The sequence below is a fragment of the Lethenteron reissneri genome, chromosome 44, assembly GCF_015708825.2.
Source record: "Lethenteron reissneri isolate LAM-NWPU_2019-01 chromosome 44, ASM1570882v1, whole genome shotgun sequence".
Lineage (NCBI taxonomy): Eukaryota > Metazoa > Chordata > Hyperoartia > Petromyzontiformes > Petromyzontidae > Lethenteron > Lethenteron reissneri.
Window position 1 is genome coordinate 9,125,914 of NC_083822.1, and position 23,352 is coordinate 9,149,265.

General features: G+C 50.4%; 1 protein-coding gene across 1 annotated transcript in view; it reads left to right on the plus strand.

Moving 5' to 3' along the window:
- The window catches only part of LOC133353638 (protein sidekick-2-like), a 473,964-nt gene extending 452,804 nt beyond the window's left edge, over nt 1-21,160 (plus strand). Inside the window, 2 exon segments of the mRNA XM_061570031.1 lie at nt 878-1,010; nt 17,687-21,160. Of these exon segments, the coding sequence (XP_061426015.1) occupies nt 878-1,010; nt 17,687-18,076 (523 nt within the window). The 3' untranslated portion in view covers nt 18,077-21,160.
- The last annotated feature ends 2,192 nt before the right edge of the window (nt 21,161-23,352 follow it).

Genomic DNA, 23,352 nt, shown 5'->3' on the forward strand with positions numbered 1-23,352 from the left:
TGCACGCCAGCAACTCGAGTTCGGTTCTCGTTCGTGGCCAACAACAGTGACGAATATTGAACATGTGCTTGACCTCCCCTAGGTCGACTCAGCCTTAAATTATGACCTGGCGTGGTGTGTACAGATCTGCAACTGGGGAGAAAAAGGCTGCTGGGGGTGGTGTTGGCCACCCGTCCCCTCGTGTGCCTCTATAGGTCCTCACGAGCAGCACTTGCCCCAACAGTCTGTTAAAGGCTATTGGGGGATCTGTGTGTTTGTGCTTAAGTGCGACTCCACGTATAGCTGCCTGAGTACAAGCTGAATATATATAATATTTCCATAAAGTGTGTGTTCATGTAGCATTGTGTATTAACTGCCAAAGACCAACAGAAAAGCAACGTGTGGATATGCCTAAAGTGCACATGGCTGGCTTTGAACATGGACATTGACAAAGAGAACAGAGCAAACGCTACGATGGGCACAAAGGAGTGTGGAGAAGTGCACGCTTGTAAGTGGATGGACAGGAAAGAGGACAACATGGATCACAGATCATCCGCAGGTTCCAGACATCAAGTTAAAGACGTCGTATTGACTGTTGAGAAAAATAACTGGGCACGGGGCAGAATACAATGTTTGGGCAGGACGCGTCACTGTTAGGGGCGATGGGCGGCGGTCGAGACGGACGGCAGAGTGGCAGCCAAAGGAGGGGGACGCGCTCAAGGTTACGTCTGTCGCAGACAATCCGAAAGCGAGATGGATTCGCGCATCGCGAGAGAATGCGAGCGGCGGCATGTGGAGGCCCTAATCCAGCAGATCACGGTGGATAATCGTGAACATGTGCGCCATGTGTGTATTCATATGCGTGCGCGTGTGTGTGTGCGTGCGTGTGATTAAGCAGCTCGCCTCCACGGCCCAGCCCCGGCAGCCTTCGCTACTCAGATGAGGACCTGCCCTCCGAGTACGGCGAGGTGACCAAGTCGGAGCCCAATGGCAGCCTCAACGAGAAGCTCTCGGAGATCCCCGAGTCTCCGGTACCGTCCGCCGGACCTCTGCACTCACAAGCCCTTCCGTTGTTTCCCTGCGCCTCTTTTCCATTGGCACATCCGAGCCATGCTAGTCTGGAGACCTCAGAGTTGGGGTGGTCTTCCACTGGCTATTTGCCAAGCTGAGCCAGAAGCAAACCTTGCTTCATTGGCCTCGCAATGTATCTGAATCTGACTCAGTGGCAAGCAGGGCCAGGGGCGGAGCGAATGACACATGCATGGCATTTGACGTCAATCAATAGGCTGGTAGGACACGTCATTGCCACGCCATTTAATCCATCTCAACTCGTACCCTACATGTGACGTCAGCAGCATGGCTCGGGTTCTGCAATGGAAAAACAAGCTGGCACCTTCCCGACCCGTACCGAGCCGCCTCCCCGTGGCCCCATCGTGGCTTGGTTGTACAATGGAGAAGACAGTGCTATCAGGCGTGCAGGCAGTGCAACTACACCGTGTCCCACAGGCCAGATGTGCTCAGCTACAAAGAGAGAGAGAAATTGGTCGGGAGGCACCATTTTATTCCTCGCACCAGGGCGCATGCCAACCGCGCTCCCGCCATGGTCATCATCGTCATGCTCTGCTTCCTTACATTACCGACATGTGCGGAACAACCCGTGCCTTAAGGGGCCCTCAATTGAGACAGAGCGATGAACGGTCTAATGGACAATCTAATATGGACAATCTTGCCCATTATCGGTCATTTTAGTCTATTATCACAAGTATCGTTAATGTCTTCGTGAATTATCACTAAAAAATTACATTTTTTAAAATGTATTGCTTAACTTTAGTTTTACCCTTGACACGGAAACGTCCGTAATTGTTATTACGGAAATAACATTTGTTTTATTTAATTAATCGTCACCGTCTATAGGTTGTCGCTAATTACTGTGAGCTTCCATTGCGGCAAGTCCGCCATGGTTCGTGGCTTCCTGAACGATTGCGGTCGAACAGTCTGTGCCCAGTCCAGCGTGGCGTCTGTGACCAAATATAGTCGCGACCAATGATCACGTGTTCCCCAAACAAATTAAAATTCCTTTGTGAACCATCCAAATAGTTTCGGGAATTAAATTCACGTTGTTTTGTGTATGCGAGCGGCAGCGCCGCTTTACAAAAAACGCTCTGCGGTCGAGAGCCCGGACACGTTTTACGTGAAATGTTCGACTTTCATTTGAACGCAAAACACACAAACAACAACAACAACAACAATCCACATGTTTGCCATGAATGTGTGCTTACCAGAAAGTTTGTTCTGCAGAAATTGAAAACCATCCCTTTTTTCCCCAACGGGAGCCGAATAGTATTTGAAAGGAAAAGCGATTAAGAGTCACAGGTGTGCTGCAATGAACCACTGTGGCTGCCTGATCTACTTTCGTGAAGCACTTTGCCCTGTATGTATTTTAAATAGTAAATTAAACAGATTTTTTTTTCAATACCCACAGCAATGCCTTTCATCAAGTAACTTTTTAGTTAAATATATTGTAATTTGTAATAAATGGAATGGATATATCTATATAATTTTGGAAAGATTGACGCCTCTGCTGGCGGAGAACCTCGACCCGAAGGAGTTTGAGAAAGTTGTGTTTTTGGCCTCCTCTTCTACCCTGACCAGACGCCTCGGAAGAGGTGGGAGAGTTACCCACACTTTACCCAACCTCACGCAACCTCACGCAACCTGCCAATCAACTGCTTTACTCTGTTATCCTGCTGCGTGTATAGAGGCGGTGTCGGGGGGGGGGGGTGGGAGATTTAGGCCAATTTCCCAATTTCTTGAACTGCCACGCCGGGCGATAGCATAGAACTGGCGTCATCTAAAGCGCTAGTGCGATGTGCTAACCATTACACCACGACAGCGTGTTGTTTATTTTATTTTATATATATGTTCATATATGCGCGCGTGTGCGTGTGTGTGGTGATTAATTTTAAACCCTAATAAGAAAGTGCCAATGTAGTTTTAATTTGATCAGTGCAGCTTGTTACACAGGCACTGCTAACATTTGGCGCGCATAAATTGGTGATTGAAACCGAGTGCTCTGTGGCTTATCCAGATTTCCCATCTGCCCTGCAGTTGGAAAATCGCATACCAAATTTTGTTTAATATTAATTGACTTTTGTTTGACTTATTTTCCTTTTAATCTAAGGAATCAAAAGTGCTTTGTAGCCCCATATATGGAGTTGCGAGATGTTTTCAACGAGCAATTAGCAAAACGCAGCATGCCATCTCATTCTGACGCGTTTTAACATTCAGCATGGTCTTCCTTAAAGAGGGTCTTCTCATTCCTTCTGATCGTAAACAAGCTTTGTTCCTGTTGGGAGTGGCTTTCGCCGGTCCTCCAGAGCCCAGTCTGAGTTGTGTGCAACCGTCCTGGGGTTTAGAAGATAGACAGAGAAGTATCTTCCATTCCTCCCATTTCCCGCACGGTCTCCCCGTTGCGAGCGAGCGAGCAAGAGAGAGAGAGAGAGAGACAGAGGCAGTTTCTCAATGGGCTAATGTGCCTACTGTAGCATAGTGTGCTGTACTTGTACGCTCTTCGTTGTCAATCCACTGCTGGATGAGGGACTTCCCGCGGCGGGGGTGAGAGGTGGTTGTTCGACTTCACTTCGCCAGGCTGGTCAGGGCGGGTTTAGTCTCGGCGGCAAGCATGGGCGTGGTACATTACAAAGACGGATTTACAGCACGGCCTACGGCATCACTCTGCAGCAGCCTATAATCACCCATGGCATCCATATATTTTTTCCTCGTGTAAATAAGTACGTTTATATTTGCACCAGTATTGTTCTGTTCATCTAGTTTCTTACAGCCTGCGTGATGTGTCACCCGTGGTCGTCACCCGTCCAAGCACGCCGCAGGCCAAACCCCGTTTACCCTCCGAGAGTTGATGATATCTGGAGCATTCCGAGTACTCCTCTTTTTTGAGGTAGCTGCTGCTTGCCTAAGAAATCTGTAAGGTTTCCCGGGACATTAAGAAAAGAGTAACGCAGCACTTGAAACAATGCCTACACATGCAGTTCCCCCCTTTCTTCTGGCATTGTGAGATATTTCCCTCAACAAGACACGCCTCGCTGCTTTCCTTTTATTTTTTTCGCACATCAAGAAGTGGCAACCCCAAGTAAAGAAGGGAGACTTAGCTGAACATTCCTTGACTTCCCACCGCATCGTCTGCCTCGACAACATGCGCAGCCCCCCCCCCCCCCCCCCCACGTGTCCCCCGTTTCACCACGTCCTCTCAGCACGTCTCCAAAGCCACTTGCAGCCAAAAGATCCATTTGGTCGCAAAAAAAAACAGCCGCAGCATGTTTCCAGAAAGGGCCCCTCGCAGTGCCGTGATTAATTGTAGAGCCAGGACGCTTACACAGGAAGCGTCCAGATTCCTTCTGGACCCTGAGGGTCTCTTTACTTGGAAGGCCGCTCCCATCCCTCGCAGCCTCTGCTGTGCCGTTGACCCCTTGACCCGATGACCTAGCAGGAAATCCCAGCTCTCACAGTGTGTGTCTTCCTTACGAATACCTAGTTGATGATTGGGAGGTAGGGGTTATGTAGTTGTGGTGGTCACAGTGGTGATGGTGGTGGCAATCGCAGCAGTGGTTGGCGGTGGTTATGGTTAGCCACCTCCAAGGTAAAACTAACCGTGACATATCAGAAGAAGAATAAGATCTCTCAATACCGCAAGAGAGGAGAACAACATGTGAATGCGTCGTCTTGAGCGGTTTATTATTACGCAGCTGAGAAAAATCCAGGACTTTTAATGTTCTAGAAATATTCACAGATTTCCCAGGCCAGCAGCTGCCTCAACAAAGGGAAGATTTTTCGATTTAAAGCTTTCGTGACTGCAGGGACGTGTCATTTAGACTCTGTCTTATCGACAGACGTGTTCTTCACCTGAGGACGGCTGCTTGCGTAGTGGCCGAAACGTCGTGAGAATTATTTTATTATGTTTTATTTTTATTATTTTACTACTTCCCTTCTACGTGACTTTACCGAAAGAACCAAGAAAAGGGAAGATTATCTGGGTTGCATGGTGGCGTACGGGGGTTGGTGGCATACACCTGGTAGCTGCAGTGGCTGTAATCACAACATTGATGTTGGAACTTTGAACTTGAAATGTTAAGTGAGGGCAGAGGTCGCGACCCAGAGCCATCCCTTAACAAGTCACCAGGATTTGTTGGAAACAATAAAATCAATGTGAAATCGTGAGTACGTGTATGCAACTGGCAGAGCGTGTTAACCTTCTGTCATAGGAAATGTAGACCTTTCCCTGCTTAAAGGTATAAGAATAAAAATAGTAATGATTAGGCCCCATGTCACTCCCCTACCGGATGAAGTCCTAACCATGCCATGACAGACATGGAACGGTAGTTTGACCATACTTCACCAAGATAGTCAATACGGGTTGGTGAAGATGTTGGCTCAGGCAACAACAACAGTTATCACTGATATTACATTCGAACTCAGCTTGTGCCTCAAATCGCCTGGTTCGTAGCACTGCACGCTAATCGCTTGCACCACCGCTCCACCCGTGCGTGAGATGCGTTGAGCCGTGGTGTGGGGGCCTCAAACCTGCGGTCCGACACTTTGACTGCAAGGGTTGGTGGATCACGTAGAGCTGGGTTCCCGAGGTGCCCGGCCAAAGCGCAGCCAAGTTGGTTGTCCACCTTTGCGACTCCGTGTTATAATCGCCGTTAATGTGTCGGTTTGCTCCCACCGCCTTTTTTGTTTCTTCTCCCACACACAATTAATTCCAATGCAGGACCCTCCTTAAAAAGAACACGTAGTCTCGAGACTCAGGGAGGGAGGGAGGATTTTCCGGATATTAATACTGTATTATTATAGTTGTATGTCAAAATAAATCAACACAAACTCTACGTTTTGGGCAATGGCCCTGCTTCATAGCAAATAAAGACATTGATATCGAGGTTATTACGCTGGATATTATTATTTATATCAAAGTTGATGTAATGCTCCTTAAGTAGGTGACGCAGTGCGTCAGCCCTTAAATAATATTTCGCAACGACGGCGGCTATCGCTGCGGAGTGGAGCCGCGACTTTTTTTTTTTTCCCCGCAGCGTTTTGTTTCTTGGGCCCTGCCAGGGGTTCTGAACGGGCGACCACGAACCGCGTTCTGCGCCACCTCGTGTGCTCACCCACAGCCTCGTGTGCTCACCCACAGCTTCGTGTGCTCACCCACAGTTTCGTGTGCTCACCCACAGCCTTGTGTGCTCACCCACAGCCTCGTGTGTTCACCCACAGTTTCGTGTGCTCACCCACAGCCTTGTGTGCTCACCCACAGCCTCGTGTGCTCACCCACAGCCTCGTGTGCTCACCCACAGCTTCGTGTGCTCACCCACAGCTTCGTGTGCTCACCCACAGCCTCGTGTGCTCACCCACAGCCTCGTGTGCTCACCCAAAGCCTCGTGTGCTCACCCACAGCCTCGTGTGCTCACCCACAGCCTCGTGTGCTCACCCACAGCCTCGTGTGCTCACCCACAGCCTCGTGTGCTCACCCACAGCCTCGTGTGCTCACCCACAGCCTCGTGTGCTCACCCACAGCCTCGTGTGCTCACCCACAGCCTCGTGTGCTCACCCACAGCCTCGTGTGCTCACCCACAGCTTCGTGTGCTCACCCAAAGCCTCGTGTGCTCACCCACAGCCTCGTGTGCTCACCCAAAGCCTCGTGTGCTCACCCACAGCTTCGTGTGCTCACCCAAAGCCTCGTGTGCTCACCCACAGCTTCGTGTGCTCACCCAAAGCCTCGTGTGCTCACCCACAGCCTCGTGTGCTCACCCACAGCTTCGTGTGCTCACCCACAGCCTCGTGTGCTCACCCAAAGCCTCCCGCCCCCGCCACCACCACGTGCTGCAGCTTCAACGTTAAATATATCGTCCTCATTAGAGAGGCCGGCCGGCTCGTTGGGTGGCCGCGAACGGCTCCGTTCCCGCGCTCGCGGCCAGAGAGACGAAGCCAGACCTGTTGGTGTGCGGTTTGACATTCTTAAAACCGCCTACTTTGCGCTGTTTGGCGCTTTCATCTAGAAAAGCAATTTCTGAGAGGTATTGCTTTCTTTCATTTATTTTCCCCCACTGCCTGGCTTTTTAGTCAACAAAACATGAAAGAATGCAATGTTTGGCAGTACTCCAGAGCCATTAATATATGTACGGTGGGGGGAGGAGGGTTGTTTATATATATATGTATGTAAAGGGCCCATGATCAAATTGCCCGGAATGCGCCCAGCCTTATCAGATCTCGGATGCTAAGCAGGGTTTGAGGCTGGTCAGTGCTTGGATGGGTAACCGCCGCTCACGGTAGGCTGAGGTGTGCCGTGGTTGGGCAGGAGAGAGCAGTGCGGTGAAATCAATTGTTGTGCTGTACTTCCATGCGTCTTCCATGCATCTTTACTCCTCGCCTTTGCTCATCGACACTGACCGGCACCATGTAGCATGTGACTATAATTCACCACGACCCACGTGGTACCTGGGGGAAGCTCTCAACCTGCAGTGAGTGAACCGACACGGGCACTGTACTTGCGCATTTTGGATCTTTTCTCCGGGTCCTCCCGTTTTTCCACTCCACATTTAGAATCAACGTGCGTACATTTCCGCGCGGTAAGCCACTCCGTTGAGCGATCATTTGTGGCCAGGTCGCTTCTGAAAAAGAGCTACGTAGCTCGGTGGGGCCTTATCTGGTAAAATAAAAATACAAATTTACTTAATATAAGGCACTTTAGTCGATGGGCAGGTTGCGTGCGCTGTGGTAAAGTTTGGGGTCCTCCCGCCTCTTTCAAGACGTCTGGGCCAGTGTGGAAGAGTAGACCAAAGTACCCTTCTTGAGAGGGACTCTTGCGTAGACCTCGCTCTTAAGCGAAGTCCCTTCCGCCAGCGGTGGCATGAGGAAGCAATTACGTGCGTTTGCAGCTTGACCCACCCCATATACACAAACAGTGTCGATATTGAAAACTCATCTCTTTACAACTGCTTGTCGTCGCGTTTACTTTTGGTTGTCCATCCCCCACCACCCACCCCGCGCACCTCCGTTTGGCTCGTACGGCGTGAAAGAAGTTCAGCGTGCGCACGAACAATGCGCGTGCTTGGTGCGGGTGTGGCCGGAGCCAGACCGCACGGCGCGCTCGCTTTGCCACTCGGCAAATACCGGCGAGCCCGAGAGCCTGCGGAGACACCCCCCCCCCTCCCCTGCCAGTGTCTGAAACGCGATCGCGGTCATTGCAAAGCTCTCGACGCAGAAGGCAGCGGCGCCTTTACCGCGTGCGCGTTGTGGTTGTCGCACGGGGGTTCGAAACAATATATATATCGATTTAAAGCTTTCGTGACTGCAGGGATTCATCTTCTTGGTTCTTTCGGTAAAGTCACGTAGAAGGGAAATAATAAAATAATAAAAATACAAATAATAATATAATAATATATCAATATAAGAATATAATAATATTATAAAATATTATAATAAAAGATAATGTTTTTATTTTTATAATTTTTTTATTTCCCTTCTACGTGACTTTACCGAAAGAACCAAGAAGAGAAATATATATATATAGCGACGCGCGACAGCAGAGAGAGATGCCACCTTTGTCAACCCACTGCCGGATGGACGCTGTCGACCTCGATTAAGGAGGGGGTGGGGTTGGGGGGGGGGATTGATCATACTTCACCAGTGCTGGTCAGTGTGGATTAGTGAAGTTGCGAGGGGTGCGGATGGTCGGTGGCGGGTGTTGTTTGCCCAGAAACCGGTTCAGATATCTCTCGATCCATCGCCACAGACGTTAGCCGGAGCCGGGAATCGAACTGAGGTCCCCGGGTTCGTAGTGCGATGCGCTGACCTCTGTTGCTGCCGCTCGTTAAAAATAGAAAACCTCTCGCCTTTTATTTTAACACAAGTAATCGACTCTGACAAAATCGGCCCGGAATGTACCCGATCTCGTCAGATTTCAGAAGCCAGCCAAGCAGGCTTTTGGTCCTGGTCAGTACTTGCTGTCACGACAAAAAGGCAAGAGATTCCCCATACAGCCTTGTATGTGTGTATGTTGAACTTCTTTCCCATCGTACGTCGAAAACTGTTCTAATCGGTTGGCTGTGAAGGGAGCAACGGCACACTATTAGGTCGTGTGGCCAGCACCACTCCCAGCCACCTTTGTCTCCCCAATACTGATGTTTACACTCCGCACCAGGCAGTAATTTAATTCGACATCGGGGGATTTCCAGAACCAGTTCAGATATTCGCCACCAAAGTTGTCTGTGAGAAGGAATCAGACTTGGGCCGCCGTATTCGTAGCTCAGTGCTTGCGTTGACCACCACGTTACCGCTCCCCGCTTGCTTCCACACATAACACCCACATAGTAAGCGACGAGCGCTAACAGCAGTGTAGGGCATGTAAGGCAGCTCATGTGACCCCTGACCCCGGCCCAAGTGATCTCACATTGTGCTCTATTTGTGATGTCTCATTCTCTCGGTGTGTGGGGAATGTTTAATATTTAATTAAATATTTGTTACAGAGCTTGCGCGCACGGTGCTGACATTACGTCCGCAGGGCAACGACTGTGCCCCGCCAGGCAGACACAATAAGAGACGCGCGTGCGTACGCGACGCATCACAAAACACGTTTCACAATTTGTGAAAAGTAAATATTTCTTCTCTCTCCCTGACAGGTACACGGGGAAGTGGGGGGGAGGGGAACCAGGGGGGAAAGAAAATAAATACTCCACGTTAATGTGTATGAATACCATGATATATATATATAAAGCACCCACAATACAGATGCGGTGAACATCCACTTAATATCAATCAGCTGTCACGTAAATAAAATATGGGTAAGAGCACAGGCCAAGCTGGCAGCACATAGCAGGGGAAATAAACCGTGCGCTTGCACATCCAGATATTGCATCTCGTCTGCCGGTAAACCAGGGCTGTTGTGGGGATACAATAAAACACAATTTTAGATTTATATGGCGTCTAAATGCAAGCGCATCTTAAGACGCCGCAAAAAGAGCGTTGACACGCGGCGTCGCGGGGACGAGAGGGAGGGCTGTTTACGATTTGAAAGCAAAGGTGCGATTGACATCACTTCAGTATGTGGGGGCGGTGGGGAGAGTCGGTCATAGGCAGCAGAGTAAGAAGGCGTTGAGCCTGGATCTGAACCTAGGCAGGGAGGCTTTGTGTCTCTACGCAATCCTCTCTATGTGTCGCATTTGTAAGTCCACGCGAGTCTCTATGCGAGTTTGTTGGTCTCTGTGCGGGTCCGGGGGCACCTCTGCGTGAGGCTCTGGATATCCACACGTGGGTCCGTGGCTCTCTGAGTCAACGCAAATTAGCACGTTGATTTATCCAGTGAGATGACAGGAGAGGTCTTGGGAAGTGTGCCAAAGGGAGTAGAGTTGAAATGAGAGGGCATGATCCACTATGGTATTGGGAGCCAGTGGAGTGACGATAATAATAATATTGTGGTGATGTCGTCTCGTTTATGGGTGCGGCTGAGCGGTTTGCCAATGGACTATTGGATAATCTGGCATTTTAGAGGTCGTGGAGAAGAAAGTCGTTATGATGAAGGCATGGATGGAGATCTCGGCGGAAGCCGCGATAAGGAAATGGCAGTTGTGGCCGACGTTGTGGAGACGGAGATGTGAGATTCTGCAGAATCGAGATACGTGAGCAGAGAGCTCGGGGCTCGATGACAACTCCAAGGTCCCACGCGCTCAGTGCCGGGGTGACGTCAGGGTTTCGGAGGTGCCCACTCGCGCTGGAGTCTTCACGAAGCGAGCGGACTTTTCGCCAATGAGAAGTGGCCTCAGATTTTCGGCAACGAATCGAAACTAATCGAGCCCGGCCTGCACAATGTTGATGTGCGCGCGAGGACGACAGTCGATTCCGACAGACGTTTCGAGGCGTCGCTTACGCACGCTCAGCCGCGTGGCTGATGCGAAATGGGTGGTGTGGCGACAGATAGGCCTCTCCAGATCGTGGATACGAGGGTGCGGCTGCACCGCCTGCACACCCGTAAACTGCTCCGCCGTTGCACTCGCTGCTGATACAACAAATGCACACCGCAGCCGCTGAGTGAGAAATGCCTGGATATCCTCACCGAGTGAGGGGCGGGGGTCATCCATACCAGCTCCCCCCCTGCCGCGCCCCTCCACAACTCACCACTACAAACGCGCCTCTTATTTATTTTTCGGCCAAAGTAATTTTTGCAATGCGGAGGCCGCCGCCGCTGCCCCGCACCGCCGCTCGCAAAACTTCCTTCCTCGGTCTTAACAACCGCTGCGCTAACCTCCGCAGTGTGTAAATATTTACAGGCGCCGGCCGAGGTTGTTTGCTTCGCCACGACTCCCAGCGGCTCGCTCGTTAGCGTGGAGGAAGGGCCGAGCCCCGTGCCCTGCGGGAGGCCGCAGGGCACGGGGCTCGCAGCGAGGGGATTTGCCGAGCACAGTTTGGGCTGCGTGGACACAATCGCACGGCTGTGGCGTGTCTTCATTGCGTCTCAATGGGGTCTCAGTGGGGTCTCTGTGGGGTATCTATGGGGTCTGTATTTTGTCTCTATGGGGTATCTGTGTATATCTATGGGGTATCTATGGGGTCTCTATTTTGTCTCTATGGGGTATCTATGTATCTCTATGGGGTCTCTATGTATCTCTATGGGGTTTCTTGGGGGCCATCCATAAATGACGTCACGCACCTGGGGGGGGGGGGGGGTCAGAGATTTGTGACGATGTGTGACGAGGGGGGGAGGGGTGAGGAATGTGACGTCACATAAAAATGCGCAACTTTAAAAAATATAGACGACACGTTTTACTTAATTAAAGAGACTTTTTAATAAATGTTTTCTCCTACAACATCAGAGCCACATTAAATACGCATTACAATGACAATAGTTTACTTTAAAGCGATTTGAAGCATGTTTTATTTTTTTGGGAGGCAGAGCTTTGTGACGTCATATTTGAGGGGGGGGGGTCTGACTTTTTGTGACACCGTGTGACGAGGGGGGAGGGGGTCAAAAATCGTCCAAAATTGCGTGACGTCATTTATGGACGGCCCCTTATGTATATCTATGGGATATCTATGTATCTCAATGTGATCTCTATGTATCTCTATGGATCTCTATGTTTCTCTATGGGTTTCTAAGTATCCTAGGAGTCTCTGTGTATCGCTATGTGTCTCTATGGGTTTACTATTTGGTCCATAGTTTGGGTTGCATTACTTTGGCTTGTGTTCTTAGGTTTTTTCGGTAAAGTCACGTAGGTAAAAATTTTAAATTTCAATTAATTATTGTGAGGTTCGGTGCGGCTGAAGCACGCTGTTATCCAGGGCCTACCTTGGCTCCTCCCACCCTCAACCAGTATATATACAAGGACTGTTTTCTTGGAATTTCTCTTACTTGATACAGCTATCGTGCTGTGACGGTTCCACCTGAAGACGGAGGCTTGTGTTGCTTCCGAAACGTAGTGATTTTTATTTTACTTTTATTTTTATTAATTTAAAATTTTTACCTACGTGACTTAACCAGAAAAAACCTAAGAATATGAATCCTTGCAGTCACGAAAGCTTCAAATCTAGAATTTGGCTCGTGTCTTTAATTTCCCATTGGTGAAGGAGACATGCACGTCGGCTCGTTGTTGGTTCCAATGCGGTTGAGCGTTCCGCCGGTGCCTTCGAGGAGGAATGTCAAATCCAGAAGGTGCAATGTTTTGGTCTCATATGACGTGTTTATTCCAAACGTCCGTGCTGTTCCACCGCCAGCATTCTTCCGGATCTGGGTGAAGATTCTGGGATGGTGATGGAGCGATCCCATGAGAGGGATTGGGATGCATTCTCAACCCTCTCTACACTACTTCACAAATTTTTGTAATTTTCCCCAACTTTATCCTGATTTTTTTTTTATCACTGTCACAAGACAATGCATCCCATTCGGATTCCTCACAGAGCAAAAGTGCAAACCAGGGCTTCATTTCTCACTCGATAATTTCCAGAACACCACTAGACTGGCTTGGGAATATGGTTTATCGGCTTTAGGCACCACCACCACCAGAGTACAAGCTATGCCTGTCCATAATAATCCTGTCGTATTTGAACTTCATATTCCTAGAATATCTGGACGACACAATACAATAAGTAAAATTAGTTTAGATGGATGTGGCGTGACCAAGATAATTCCCTGAAGAGTGTTTTAAAACCTTCTGGATGTAATTTAGCACTGAATTCCATCCTCTATGTTCGAGATCGGTTCACCGGAAGTTGATGACACAGAGCTACCTCTGAAATCCCTTCAAGTGGCTTCTGGTCCTCACAGTAGGTGGCAGCTCTCTCCATGCAACTTGAAATTAGAGAGAACGAGACGCGATCGGGACGTCGGCGTGCTTTGCTGAAATTCAGACAGAAAGAAACGAACACAGTAGCCAACAATTACACAAACACACGCACGCGTGTGTCTGTGTTTGTGTGTGTCTGTGTGTGTGTGGGGGGAGCGGTAGTGTAGCGGTTAGCGCTGTGCTATGAACCCGGCGGTCCGGGTTCGATTCCTGCTCGCGGCCAACACCGGTGACAATTATCTGAACCAGTCCTGGGCCTCCGGTGGGTCGACTCAGCCTCAAATGAGTACCTGGTGCGGTGTGTAAACATCGCCACTTGGGAGACAAAGGCGACCAGGGGTGGTGTTATCCACCCACCCACCCCCTCGTGTACCACTACCGGCCTTCATAGGTGCTCGCTAACAGCACTTGCCCCAACAGTCTGTTAAGGCAAAACGGGGGTTCTTTGTCTGTGTGTTTGCATCGTCATCATCAGCCTTGATCTACCCACTGCTGGATGAAGGCCGTAGGTATCTCTCACGGTTTCACGATGCAACGATCCATCTCGCTCTATGGTGACATTCTCTCAGGCGTGTTCCCTCCTACCGGGGCGTGTTTGCCTGCCACTCTGTCATTGGTCTTGAACATCAGACATCATTCCCTCCTGGCGACATGCCCTGCGACAGCACACTTACCTTTTTTAACAGTCGATATATCTCTAACTTGTGTATGTTATCTGATCCATGTGTTCATCTTCCTGCGTGTGTGTGTGTGTGTCTATAGTGGGTGGGGGGGGTAGTGTTGTGGTTAGCACGCTGCGCTATGATCCCGGCGACCCAAGTTGGATTCCGAACACCAATGACGATTATTTGAATCGGTTCTGGGCCTCCCTTAGGTCGATCCAGCCCCAAATGAGTATCGAGTGCAGTGTGTAAAGTTCGCCACTCGGGAGACCGGGCGCTAACAGTACTTGCCTCGCCAATCTGTTAAGGATATACAGGGGACCTTTGTCTTTGTTCTATATACATAGTGAGCAGAGGCACAGCGATTAATACACTGCATTGTAAACCCCAGCGACTCATTCGATTCCAGGTCATGGTCCAATAACAGTGGCATTTGGAAACTGACCAGACATGGTGTTGGCCCTGCCACCCCCTGATGCCCCGTACCAGCCTTAATTAGGGGCTTGCTTTCAGACTTTTCCCCCAATAGTTCACATGGCTATACGGCAGGACGATGTCTTCGGTTCATATATTTCAGCGAGAGAGACAGAGATATGTAGAAACTGAGAGGTGTTGAGCTCCAACAGCTGTTTATCAGGTTGAGTGGCCACTCCGGATTTCGTTGAGTGCTGATGTCAGGTGTGGCTAATTGAATTAATGTAAGCTGCGGCATAACTGTTAATCAATCAGTTACGCTATTGGACACTCCTGAAATTGCACTATGGGGGGGGGAGGGGGGGAAACCTCACCCAGTTTGTTGAATTAAACATTTTTTTTTAAGTGTAAGTTTGCATGAACACGTGTCCGTACATGTTTTACATGCAGAGTATATTACAAAGTACGTGTACACGGTATATATATATATTTTTTTTTCATCCTTTACGGCACCCCTTGTCAATTCACTGCTGAATGATGGCCTCCGATCACAGGGGTTTCTTTGACCACGCTTCGCCACTTTGTTCAATGTGGGTCGGTGACGATGGGAAGCATTGGTGAAGAGGTCACGGTGGGGGGCATAAGCAGTGACCGGATCTCGCCCCAACGACTGATGTGAGCTGTGGCCGGGAATTGAACTCAGGTGACCGGGTTGATAGCACAGTGCACTAACCAACTGTGCCCTCCTGCCCCAGTCAACAGCAGTAAATTTACACGCGCTTAAAAGAATGCAGTGTATACTTCCAAGCAGTATTGATTCGGGGGGGGGGGGGGTTGGGGGTGTAATCATTCACACCCCCAGTGACCCCTAAACCCCCTCCTCCCATCCCTTCCCCAGTGATTCAATTGAAATATTGCGATTCAGACTCGCGATTGAATTCAAGACTATATTTTTTTGTATTGTAGCGAATGTAAGCAAGCCTCTAGCAGCTGCAGGTGAGAGTTAACCCAATTACAAATCTGTCATATACGCATCACAAGAAACCACGCGCGTCAAACAACACAAACACGTGTAGCGCATTCGACTGCAGTGCATATCGCTCTTCAAACCGATGTGCTGAATCTCATGCATCCGTGCGTCGTTAAACACCCGGACCGAACCGCGTTGTTTGGTCGCGTATTCCACGTGCAAACTAATCCGGTGCGTGCGCCCCGCGCAATGAACCTGCCCGCCGCTTGCTCGACACTCGGGGTGGTGGTGGTGGCATATTTACTGCCGCCCTCATCCTCTGTGCTTGGCTTGAGGAGGAGGAGGGGGGGAGGCGACCCGACCCCCCCCCCTCCTCTCCCCCACGGCTTGTTTGTCGTATGTACAATCGGCGCCATAACTCCGACCTTTAAACCAAGCAGCGTTTGGGGCTTCATCAAGCTACTCGGGGGCTCTATCGCGGTGAATCCTCCCAACGTCGAGTCAAACCGAGAACCATTTCAAGTTCAAGTTCATTTATTAGGTATAGCCCTGTGAGCCATTCGGCTCTTGAATCGGGTGCAACCGCAACAAACAAAAACATGAACAAAAAACATCTTAAAGTGAATATGTGACTGAGTGCAAACAGAAAATTCTCCGTGCGCGGCCCCCGACAGCGGCGCGCTGCGACGCGAATCTTAAATTGACATCGGAGCGGTGCGCGGATGTCCGCAAGGAGGGGGGGGGGGTGGTTCGGCGTGTGGGTTGCGTGAGCCACCGAGGACTTGTTACAAAGCATTACTCCACAACATCGCCGCTCCCTTCTTTGTTTATCCTCAATCCCACCGCCGTTCTCGTTGTGAAGGCTGTCTCCCAGCCTCCCCCCCCCCACTCATTCTTTTCAGTGGACTCAACTATCAGGGCTTAAAGAGTGGTTTATCTGAACGCTCACGCTCGCTCGGGAGTTGTTTTTGCTCAGGCGCATGGTCTGTTATGAATTCTTATTTGGAGAGAGAGAGAGAAAGAGAGAGAAAAAGAGCAAAGCTGTGTTTGTTTAACGTGAAGTCATGCGGAGACTTGCAATTAGCAGCGAACTGAACGCGCTAAACATTTAATTTGCGAGTCTTGTTGTTGTTGTTTTAGCTTTGTACTTTTACGGTATAATCACGGTTCGTGAAACAGGGGGAAGTTTACAAAAAAAACACAAGAGCGAATGCGGCGACGTTGGTGCTTAACGGCGTGATTCACCATCGGTGCTATTAACATTGCTTCCGTAAAACAAATTTTGTTAAAAAAAAAAAACTTTCATCAATACGGAATTGCAAACGCCGTGGGGCTGATTAAAAATAAAGTAGACGCATAAAGAAGAAAATAATAATCAATTGGATCGGAGTGGATTATAATTCACTTGCCATACATGTTGCGGGGTTTTTTATTTGTCCCTACCCTGAAGCCGGCTGGAGCGCCCGACGGGCAGATGAATGCGGCGCCGTCACGGCGAGACACATTCGCTCCGTCACTCGCCAAGCGTCGCTCATCGCACATTACAAACGCAATCATCGCTGATGACCATCTTCATTATCGTTGTGAATTTCGTGGGCCGGTTGCACAGAACACCCCCGCACCGCCCCGTCCCTGCCTTCCGCTTTCACCACTCCTAAATGGAATTTCACACTCAGTTTGTCTTTTTTACAGCAATTTAAGTTAAGCCTGGAAGAAAATCACTTCACGTTTGTTCATGCAATCAGCAAGAGAGGTCCCCGAGTCTCTAGCCACCTCTGGTTTTAGGGGTCAAGGGACCTCGTTGCAACGTGCTCTTTAGGGCCCCCCCACCTAAGATGTTTGGGCTGTGAGGGGGTCCTCACATTTTGGATTATTGCAAGGATCCATATACGAGACAGACAGGACCCCCCCCCCAACCATCACTCTTAACATCTGGTGGGGAGAGGGTGCCGGGGCATTAATAGTGGTCCATCACTGGAGGCCCCCCTTGATACACGTTGAGGCCCCTGCACCTGCTACGACTGATCCTAACGCTAACTCCCTAACCAACACCAGCCCAACTCCAGTGGCATTGCCATTGAATGTACAGGTGGTGCCGCTGCACCAGGGCCCACGCGCCAGAGAGGTCCGTGCACCAGAAGAGGCCCAGGCGCCGACTTACAAAGAGGCGATGGTGGTGGGGGAGGTCTTGGACAGGGGGTAGGGGGGGAGGGCATTTCATTCTGAGCACCTTGGCCCATCCCAACCGCTCTGCACCGCCGCTCATCCCGGCCCCTAATCCCCCTTCCCCCCTCCCTCTGTCCGTGTGTCCGCAGAGCGAGGTGGAGGAGGAGGAGGCTGACTCGGACGAGCACGAGACCGACCGCGACTCCCCGCCGTCCGTCGGCGGCACGGCCACCACCACGACGTCCAAGGGCACCTCGGCCGCGCCGGCCACGCCGACGTCGTCGTCCGCGGTGGCCGCTGCGGGGGCGGCCGTGGGCGCCGCGCCCCAGCACTCGTTCGTGAACCACTACATGAGCGACCCCACGTACTACAACTCTTGGCGGCGGCAGCAGAAGGACGTGACGCGCGCCGAGCGCGGGGAGGCCGAGGGCGCCAACCACACGGCCCGCGCGCCGTACCCACTCACCGAGCCCGAGTTCGGCGGCCTGCAGGGCCCCGGGTACCGGCCGGCGCTCGCGGGGTTCTCCTCCTTCGTCTGAGCGACGCCGGAGCGAGTCGCGGCTGGGCGACGCGGGGACTCGCGGCGGGGATTGCGGGGACGGGAATCGGGTGGCTGCGCGAGTGCAGAGAAGGTTCAGCCACGGGCGGAGCTCTCAATTATATGGATCCAACCACGTGGAGGTCCCAACCACATGGAGGTCCCAACCACGTGGAGGTCCCAACCACAAGCAGTTCTCAACCACATGGAGCTCTCAACCACAAGCAGTTCCCACAAGCAGTTCTCAACCACATGGAACTCCCGACCACATGGAGCTGCTAACCACAAGTTGCTCTCAACCACATGGAGATGTAGATCACATCAAAGTCCCAGCCACAAACCATCTCACAACTACATGGAGCTATGCCACCACGAGGAATTGCTAACCACGTGGAGCCGACTTCTGACACACCAGGTCGTGCCACTATACTCCAGGCTTCAGGACTTGAATTGCCCTTCTGCGCTGGTCCCCTCTGCTGCTGATTCTCTGCTGGTCACGTCCCACCTCACTTAACGGGTTTATTTCTTGTTTTCTTTTGCTGTGATCAAACTGCGATTATACATTTTTGTTCGTGGAAAAATATTACATTTCATTGCCAGTGTTTTCTTTACTTTTTCCTAATAACCATAATGACGGTTATTACGAAGGTTACATAATTTCTCTCCGTTAATCGCGTCGGCTTTCTGGAATAACTGCGAAGCTTCACAATCCGATTGCGATCCTAAATTCCACCGTTTATTTTTTGTTCGTGAATTCTCATTCGTGAAGAGCGTGAAAGTAGAAAGCATAACAACGATTATTTCCACGGTGGTTTAAAACAAAATGCATTTTGTACAAATGCACCTTCCACAAAGAACAGAGACAATTGGATGAGCGAACGGTTCACAAAATGTATTGCGTTTAAATGACCATAGTGGAGACCATGACAATCAAATGAAGTACATCGCTGGGATTTCAATCTCGCAGACTGCATTCATCCAGTCGTCAACTTTCTCGATTAACTCTGTCGGAAAGATCCGAAATTCTTCCACTTGGAAGCAGAAATCAACAATAACATCACCTGCGATTTCACAAATCCCGGTATGGATTACCAGGAGGAGCTCAACGCGTGTCAGTTGATGGAACGATAAGAAAAAAAAAGAACGTGTCAATTTCAGATACCTATATATAGTGCACACACGTACACAAACACGCTCACACGTGCTCAGTATTCTACAGATGTTTCCTGGGGCTCAGTCATCCGGCAACACGACGCTTCAAGATTACCTATACTTGCGGATTAATTTTCTTGTGTCGTGCAATTATGTTCGTTCGGAGGCGGACACCGCAGCGTCTCCACACACAGGCACTCGATATAATCACCCGCTCGGCTTACGTCATTAACGTGGGCCTTGCCATTCACACCCGCCCTCCGCCGTCGTTCAGACCCTTCGGCCCATCACGAGGGCCACTCCACGTTTATTACGCTTAAGGGACACGAGGTTGGTAATAATCTATAATATCCGAGTAATGACACGCGCGTGAACGGGTAGCCCACCGCGTAGGGGTCCAGCGTGATAAAAAGTCGCGGCCACGTTTGCGTGGAAATCTGCGCAGTGCCGCCGCCACCGCGGATTTTTTTAAACGACGCGATCTGATGCCGAGTGACATTTGTTCACCTTTTTTCAGCTTTGTTATTATTATTACTGCGATGAGCGCATTTTTTGCTTACGGCGCTCTTGTGTGCACAGCATTATTTATGCAACCGCACGTTTTTTCGCTTCCTTCGGAAGATTTAAATACATACTTTATTTATGGCGTTTCGCAATAACACAAGTAGAATAAAAAAAAACGAGACAATGGAATCGCTTGGCCGGGCGTTCTTATTTTAAAAAGAAAATGCAAGCAAGGTTTACGTGTGAACTCTCACTCCTTGCGCGGAACGCCTCTGCGGCAGGGGCGGGGGAGGTTTCCACGGTGTCGAATGCATTTTGCCGAGTAAAGTTTCTGACGGTGGTGGGTGGCCATCGGGCGAGAGGCGGTTCGAACGCCAGATGAATCCCGGGGCTGAATTTGACCAACTTTGCGCGACGTGACGCCGAGTTTTGCCGAGCCGCGCTCCGCACGCCGAGCCATCCCAAGCGGAGCGAGCCGTCGCTGCGTGAGCGCGAATCGCTCGACGGCAGAGGCGTTGCGGGGTGTTCGCGCATCGACGCGCAATCATCGCAGCGATGATTGCGCAAAGATTGTGCCACGATTGTGCATCGGTGCACAAATGATCGTGCAGTGCAAGGATTGTGTATCGCCGCCCAATGATCGGTAAGGGTTATGCAACGATTGTTTGTCGTTGCGCAACGATTGAGCGCTCACGCGCGCAACGATTGCGGCGCCTTTACGCGACGGCTGCGTTATTGCAGTGCAGCAATTCACCACCGGCCCTGAGCCGCACGACCCCCCGTGTACAGAACCCCCTCTCCCCCCCCGACCCCTGTCGCACTAACCCATGCATAATCTCTAACCACAGCCGCGGTCGCGTCCGTCGTGCCGTTATTCGACGGCGGCGGCGGCGGCGTCGTCGCCGCCGCGAGTTCCCGGCGCCTTACCAAGTTACTCGGAGCTTGCTCAGGCCGGCGAGCACCCCCCCACCCCCACCCCACGTCTCCCCCCACCCCCCCCCCCCTCTTCCGCGCGAGTGTTCTCAATAGTGCTTCCCCGCCGCATCACGCGTTCCTCTGTGAGACAGCGTTGAGACCGCGCCGGTTTTTAATACTTGCCACGACCTTGCTCACGCATTCAAGTCCGTATAGCCTATTAACGGCACGAGTCCAAGTGTTATTGTAATTGTGGGAATATCAGCACGACTTATCTTAATAGAGGACAATTTACATCCTTCCTTGAGAAATTGGAATCACGGAGAGAAATGTTATAACGGGTGGGGGCGAGGGGGAATATAATAATAATTCTATTAAATCCTATGGAGAGACCGTCTCCAGTTGGTTTGCGGGGCTCTGGGAATTACGCGAGAGACATTCACTCCCTTCACTTCAGCCAGGCACTGCCACCCTAGCCCCCATTAGAGCCTTGATGTCAGTTCGCTGCTTGCCGGTTATGGAGGTCATTTGACCATACTTCACCACGCTCGTCAATCCGGGATGATGCAAGGGTTTTGGAGGGGCGTGCGGGTAGCGGATCAAAACCGGTTCGGATGTCACTCCGCCGCTGGTGTCAGCCGTGATGGGGAATCGAACTTTTGGCGCCGGGTTCATGGCGCAGTGCGTGATCTGCTACCTAGGCCAGTGCTCCCATCCTCCTGCAGTTAATAAGAGGTTTTAATGAAAATAGTAAAAAATCTAAATATATATTAATGACAAAAATAAAATAGTAAAAAATCTAAATATATATTAATGACAAAAATAACTATTTCCTAAAGAAAGCCAGTCACCAAAACCTCTATATCTTCCTCTTTGTTTCGGTGACAGCCAGGATACGTTAGTTCTATTTGGCGCATTATAGAGCCATGCACAAAATTCAGCAACAAGTGTCACATGCTGCTGGGCCACGTGATAGACGGAACAGATTTCAGTGCAGCACTGCACCGTTGTTGCACTGCACTGCCAAGCTCCCGTGCCCATGCTGCCAGCCTTCGCCCCCCGCCCGCCCGCCCGACCGCCCCCTCCAGCGTGGTGAAAGTACGGCCAAATAAACACGACAGCCCGCAACGGCGTGAGGAGGCCCTCGCCCAACAGTGGATATTACAAAAGGGTTGTGCGCGTACATGATGGAGTTACTTGGGGCTCTCCAGTCCCTTCCCCGTGCAGACGGCGCCATCGCCTCGCATATCTGAGTGGCCGCGCGTTGTCAGTGGACGAGAAACAGCGTGTCGATTCGCCACGGCTCAGTTTCGCCAGAGTTGGGCCGTATGCTGTTGCTCTCGGTGGACTCTCTTTGACGATGATGGATTACGTTTGATGGGGGCCAGGGGCTGTTATTACTTCGGGGGAACTTCTTTGTATAATCATTTCCTACCCCCCTCCCCCCCCGCCGACGGCTTTGCCATCACCCATGCCCGATGTCAAACAGCCAATTGCCATTCACATCGGTTCGTTAGGTTTCCTTTTATTTGCATTTCTAAATTGTTGTGAAACTACATGAGATTAAAATACGAACAAAAATACGCTATTACCTTTGGAACCTAAATCGTGGTAATACACGCAGGCATTCTATGGATTTCATTGCAAAATTATCGATAGGGTTCGTCAGAATGCTAGTTTTGAGTTTCAACCGTAATCAAGACTCTCCCACACTCTTCCAAGACGTCTGACAGTGGCAGAAGCAAGACATTGCAGAGCTGCACCTTTAACTTGTTTTACTTGTTTATATATTTTGGGGGAGGGAGAGAGGGGCTCAAAATCCGAGTCTCTGGAGCTGCAGCCCCCTGAATCACCCGCGTTAACCCGGCCCTGGTCTCCACCGTCAGCCACTGGGTGGGAGAGTTTGAGTACGCTCCTTAAACCCTTACCTGTAAATACATTTTGGTCATTTAAAATTTCTCAGCCAAACACGGTGAGAGGAGCATTGCATTTCTCGAAACACGAATTTGTACACTCAAGGGTGTTTTTTTTTTCGAACAAAAAATCGTACGTAATGTAAGCATAAGTTATTTGTAAACATTTCACCCACCCTCCAACAAAATGCGTATAACCTATGATGTTTCCGTCCGCGTATGAGCGTGTCTGATAACAACCCGCGCGCCATCTCCGGTCGCACTCTGAATTCGCAATGAGCCACTGCGTAGGGTTTTCGCGAGTCGTGCTGCGTAGCTCTCCAAATAATGAGCTCCATCGGGTTGTTCCCACGTGCTGCCGTTCAGCACGACGTCTGACGTTTCGCGCCACGTCCCCCGCAGCTTCTTCGCCTACCTGACGTTGCCTGAAGAAGCTTCCGGCAGCGCGGGGAGCGAAACGTCGGACGTCGTGCCGAACGACGCGCAGCACAACACATCGGGCAGATGTTCCGCAATGAAGAAGTTAACCCCACATTTAATTTCAGCGTGGCGAATCTGTACATTGCTAGCAATTTTTTTTTCTTTTAAATCGTACCAAAAAAATGAGAAAAGTGATTGAAAATAAACCCCCACAACTAAGTAAATAATAATTACGAAAAAATATCAATATGTACAGTATGCAATGTACATTCGTGTGTACCTTTGGGTGGAAAATTTGCTGATTCGGCACATGACCTTTGACCCTTGGTTATGGCCTTGAGCTGCCTTTGACATCGGGGGTCAGGTCAGGTCA